Source organism: Vombatus ursinus, unplaced genomic scaffold (genome assembly GCF_900497805.2).
Source record: "Vombatus ursinus unplaced genomic scaffold, bare-nosed wombat genome assembly UNPS02014797.1, whole genome shotgun sequence".
Lineage (NCBI taxonomy): Eukaryota > Metazoa > Chordata > Mammalia > Diprotodontia > Vombatidae > Vombatus > Vombatus ursinus.
Window position 1 is genome coordinate 197,807 of NW_020954575.1, and position 4,396 is coordinate 202,202.

Genomic DNA, 4,396 nt, shown 5'->3' on the forward strand with positions numbered 1-4,396 from the left:
GGAGAAATGTAATCTTTCCTCCCAGAACACCCTCAGTGGTTTGGGAGTATTCAATCTTTCCCTTCTCTCCACCGTAAATCAAGCTTATTTGGTTCATTCTTGAATCCTAAGCTAATTCTCATCCAGTTAGGAAACTTTCTGATGGCATGGGTGAAAGGAAGTTTGTGGAATTCCAACCAAACTACAAACTAGTTGTGCCCAATCATGTAATGATTTAGCTATTTCCCCTCTGTTGGATGAGGCCCTGGAAGATATCCCTGTGATGGGGGAAGGGACTTGGACCCCTAAAAGAAAAACACCATGTCTTTGAAAGCAACCCAATCCCTGAATTTTCCCATACATTTCAGCAGCCCAGATCACTGGCTGTCCAAAGCATCTGGCCCACCTAGATATGTGACAGTCCTTTCACAGTTGCTCTTGACCCACCCCAGACTACTTTATTCCTTTTACTATTGTACCTGGCCTACCCCAGTCTATTTACCACTCCTTACATCCAGATCTTTTCACTGTACCTTTTTTTTTAAATATATATAAGTATCAGTCACCCTCATCAAGTTGCCGATTCCCTAAGAATCTCCCTCTCCCTCTTACTCCTATTGGAATTGCAATAAACCTTGTTACTTTGACTGGAAGAAGGTTTAAGGGCTTGAATTCTCTCCAGGTGGACACTGCCCTGTACCCTGACACTTCAGGGTTCCCAGCAACCCGAAAGTGCAACACCTGGATCAAAGATTTATAGATTTAGAGCTCAAAGGTGACTTAGAAATCATCTAATCCAACTCTCTCACTTTATAGATGAGGAAACTGAGGCCCAAGAGGTTGAAGAACTTTCCCAAGGTCTCACTAGTAGCAACTAAAAAAGCTGGGATTTGAGGCCAGGTCATGTGACTCCAAAGGTGACTTGACTAAGGTCACACAATCAATACTAGACCTAAGCCCAGATCTCCTAACTTCCAAGTCAGCACTCTTTCAACTAGATTTTCCTAGAAGTAAATTAAAAACTTCCTGGAGATTTAGACACAGAAGGGCTTATAATGGGTAAGAGTCTGGACTGGGGTGACAGGGACAGAGGCATCTAGGAAGGAGCGGCCTCTAAGTAGTCATTTTCTTTAAAGTAGGCATACCCAGCTGTCATTTTGGCCCAACCACCCCTTTCCCTCCCCCTTTCAGATTTCTCTCCCTCCTTTGTAGGTAATCCCCTCAAATGCTCTGCTCTAATGAGCTCCCTCACCTCCAGCAAAATCTTAAAATCAACTTATTCACATTAAGATGTAAACGACTGAAACCAGTTTAAAGTATAAGGGCTCCCAGGGATATTTGCATTTTAACCTGAGCAAAAGCCTTAAATTAAAGAGATGAGGCTCTTGATTGTCTTTGAAGTATCAGGAAAGGGTGTGACAATTATTGTTTGAGATAGCTAAGATCTATCATCATGGGAGGGAGTGGGGTGGGGTGGAATTGTTCTAAGCTTTAGGGCAGGCTATGCTCCTAAACTCAGGTGGTTTCTTCCTGTCAGTTTCTGGGATTGCTGACCAGGGTGTATGTTATATGTCCATGCCAGTGAAAAAGTGAAATCATGGTTTAGTAGAGAGTCTGGCTTGGGCACTTATTAGCCATATGACATTAGGCAAGTCTCTAAGCTGAGATTCAGCTGATGAGAAGGATATAAAATGCTGTAGAAATAGAAGCTCTTCTTACAGAGGCAGCTACGTGGTACACTGAATAGAGGACTAGGCCTGGAATCAAGAAGACCTGAGTTTGAATGCTTCCTCTGACACTTTCTAGCTGTGTGACCCTGGGAAAGTCACTTTAATCACAGTCTGCCTCAGTTTCCTTAACTGTAAAATGGGGGTAAAAATAGCACTTGGGTTTTCTTAAGGATCAAATGAGCAGTTAGCAAAGTGCTTAGCACAGTAAGTGGCTCCTTATCTGTAAATTGAGAATGTGTTCCAAGCACAGTGCCCAAGGAAGGGAAAATAGCTAACTTATTAAGTGATTGTATACAGTCTAGTTATTTAGTTGAAATGCCACAAACCTCCTCACCTACACCATCAGAAGGCTTCCTAAGTGGCTGAGAATTAGCCTAGAAAGAACTTGATTCATGGTGGAGATAAGAGAAAGATTGAATATCCCCAAATCAGTGAGGGTGTTCTGAGAGGGAAGATTACATTTTTGGTGGCTGTCCAGTATGGAAAGAGTCACAATGGACCAGCCTAGATCTGGGAAACTAACATCATAGCTTTAGGAAGGCTCCGTGAGCCTAGTGATTCAGTTTGGGATTGCTGGGAACTCCAAAATGTCAGGATACAGGGAGGCGACCACCTGAAATGAATTCACTCACTCAAAGTCTTCCAGTCAAGTGGCAAAGTTTATTATAACACCTATAGAAGTGAGCAGGGTTCTTAGTGAACCTGCAAACTAATGAGGATGAGGCTGATGCTTATATGCAAAAGGGACTAGTGAAAGGATCTGGGTGGGATTAAGGAGTGGTAAGTAGTCTGGGGTGGGTCAGGTGTAACAGTGAAAGGAATATCAAGTAGGCCAATTAGGTGATCTATATGGAATTAAGGAGCAGTCCTGTAAGCAAGTAGTCTGGGGTGGGCCAAGTGTGATAGTAGTGAAAGGAATGTCGAGTAAGCTAATTAGGTGTTCCTGGTGGGCTGGGGTGGGCCAGGTGCCTTGGGCTGAGGCCCCAGTGATCTGGGCCAGGTCCCATCATCCCATCACTAGCACGGTGCTGACAAAAGTCCTCTGGGCTACAAACCAAGCAACTAGCCAGCCCACATTTTGCCAAATTAACAGCAACTGTTCCTCACTTGTAGGGAGAGAAACTGAGGTAGAAAAAATGGGAGGTGGGGAAATGAAAACCAGCATGAGGATCAATACCCCCTACTTGCTGACCCTTATGCCCCTCTCTTCTCTCTTCCCTCTTCCTCAAGATTCTTTCCCTGACAGGCTGAGGCATGCCCACGGGCATAGGAGGAGGTGACCTAATTTTATTAAAGAGATGACAGATCTCTGAGCCAGCATAACAGCAGCAGAAAAAGCAACAGATTTGGAAAGAGAAGAAATGGGTTCAAATCTCACTTATTTAAGTGTCCTCAGGCCAGTCACTTAACATCTCTGGATCTCAATTTCCTCATCTGAAAAATGAGAAAGTTGGATACAAAGACCTCTAAGGCCCCTTCTAGCTCTAAATTAATGATCTTAGATTCAGTTGCAAAAGGAGCATTCCCAGAATGTTTCAGAGGTTAGTTACTTGGTGGAGTTTTGATGTCCTTGTTCCTGTTTGTTTTACTTTAAGCCAGGAATTATTACAGCTATAGCATCTATGGGAATGTATGGGAGCTGCAGAAAGTTTCTGAGCTCTTTAGATCTGGTCCACCTAGTTCAGGAGAAGGGAACCTTCAGCCTTGAGGCCACATGTGATTTGCTCTGCAAAATTTGGATTCAGTCAGAAGGCCACACTTAAGGATCTAGAAGGCCACATGTGGTCTCAAGGCCACAAGTTCCCTACCCCTGATCCTAGTTTAACTACCTACCCCACCACTAACACACCACCCCAAGAAGACTGAGGCCCAGAGCAGTAACTTATCCAAAGTCATAAAAGGTAGTAAGTGTTAGAGATAGGATTTGAACCTGGGTCTGCTGAATCCCAGTTCACTCTTACCTCTAGTGCATCAGGCTAAAGAACAAAGGGATTGGCCAAAGGAAAGTCAGACATCAGCTACGAAGGGCACTGGGAACCTAGGGGATGTTTGGTGAATAAAGGAGAAGAGGACACTGTGTTTTAGGGATTCCAAGATTTATTGGTAGGAGCACAAATGCCCACTCACATCAAGAGAGTCACACATAGACACTTTAGCAGGACACAAAACTTAAGGATGATATTTATGACACCACAAAGGTTACACAATCCACTGAGTAGAGGCTCAATTCCCAAGGTGCAGATGAGGTTGGGATGGGGGCGGGGGAAGACAGGACAAGGGAGAGAATGGTCTCCCCTCTTTCAGTGCCTGCCTCCTGTCCTAGAGATGCACGAAATGTACAAAGAGAGGAAGGGAGTCAGGGACATTCTGAGGATGAGGCGGACCACCTAGGCTGGGGAAAGCATGAGGTAAGCCTGGGCCGTGTCTCTTTCTCTCTCTAACTCCTCATTTTGGAGGGAGAAGAGGTCCTGGGGTGGGGGGAGCTGGGGAAAGTTATTGTTTGAAGGGCCAGTGCACCTGCTGCTTCTGCTGCTGCTGCTCCACGGGAGGGAAGCACTTTTCTGGAGCCTGTGGGACCTGCTCAGGCTCTTTGATGGGGTTGAGAACGTCAATGCACCCCTGAGGCTCCTGCCGTGGCTGCAGCTGCTGCTCTTCCTTCTGCTCCAGCTGCTGCTCCAGCTGCTTTT

At 45.2% G+C, this 4,396-nt stretch overlaps 1 protein-coding gene across 1 annotated transcript in view; it reads right to left on the reverse strand.

Moving 5' to 3' along the window:
• Nucleotides 1–3,788: 3,788 nt before the first annotated feature.
• Nucleotides 3,789–4,396, reverse strand: part of IVL (involucrin) — a 3,283-nt gene continuing 2,675 nt past the window's right edge. Inside the window, exon 4 of the mRNA XM_027870321.1 lies at nt 3,789–4,396. Coding sequence (XP_027726122.1) covers nt 4,203–4,396 — 194 coding nt within the window. The 3' untranslated portion in view covers nt 3,789–4,202.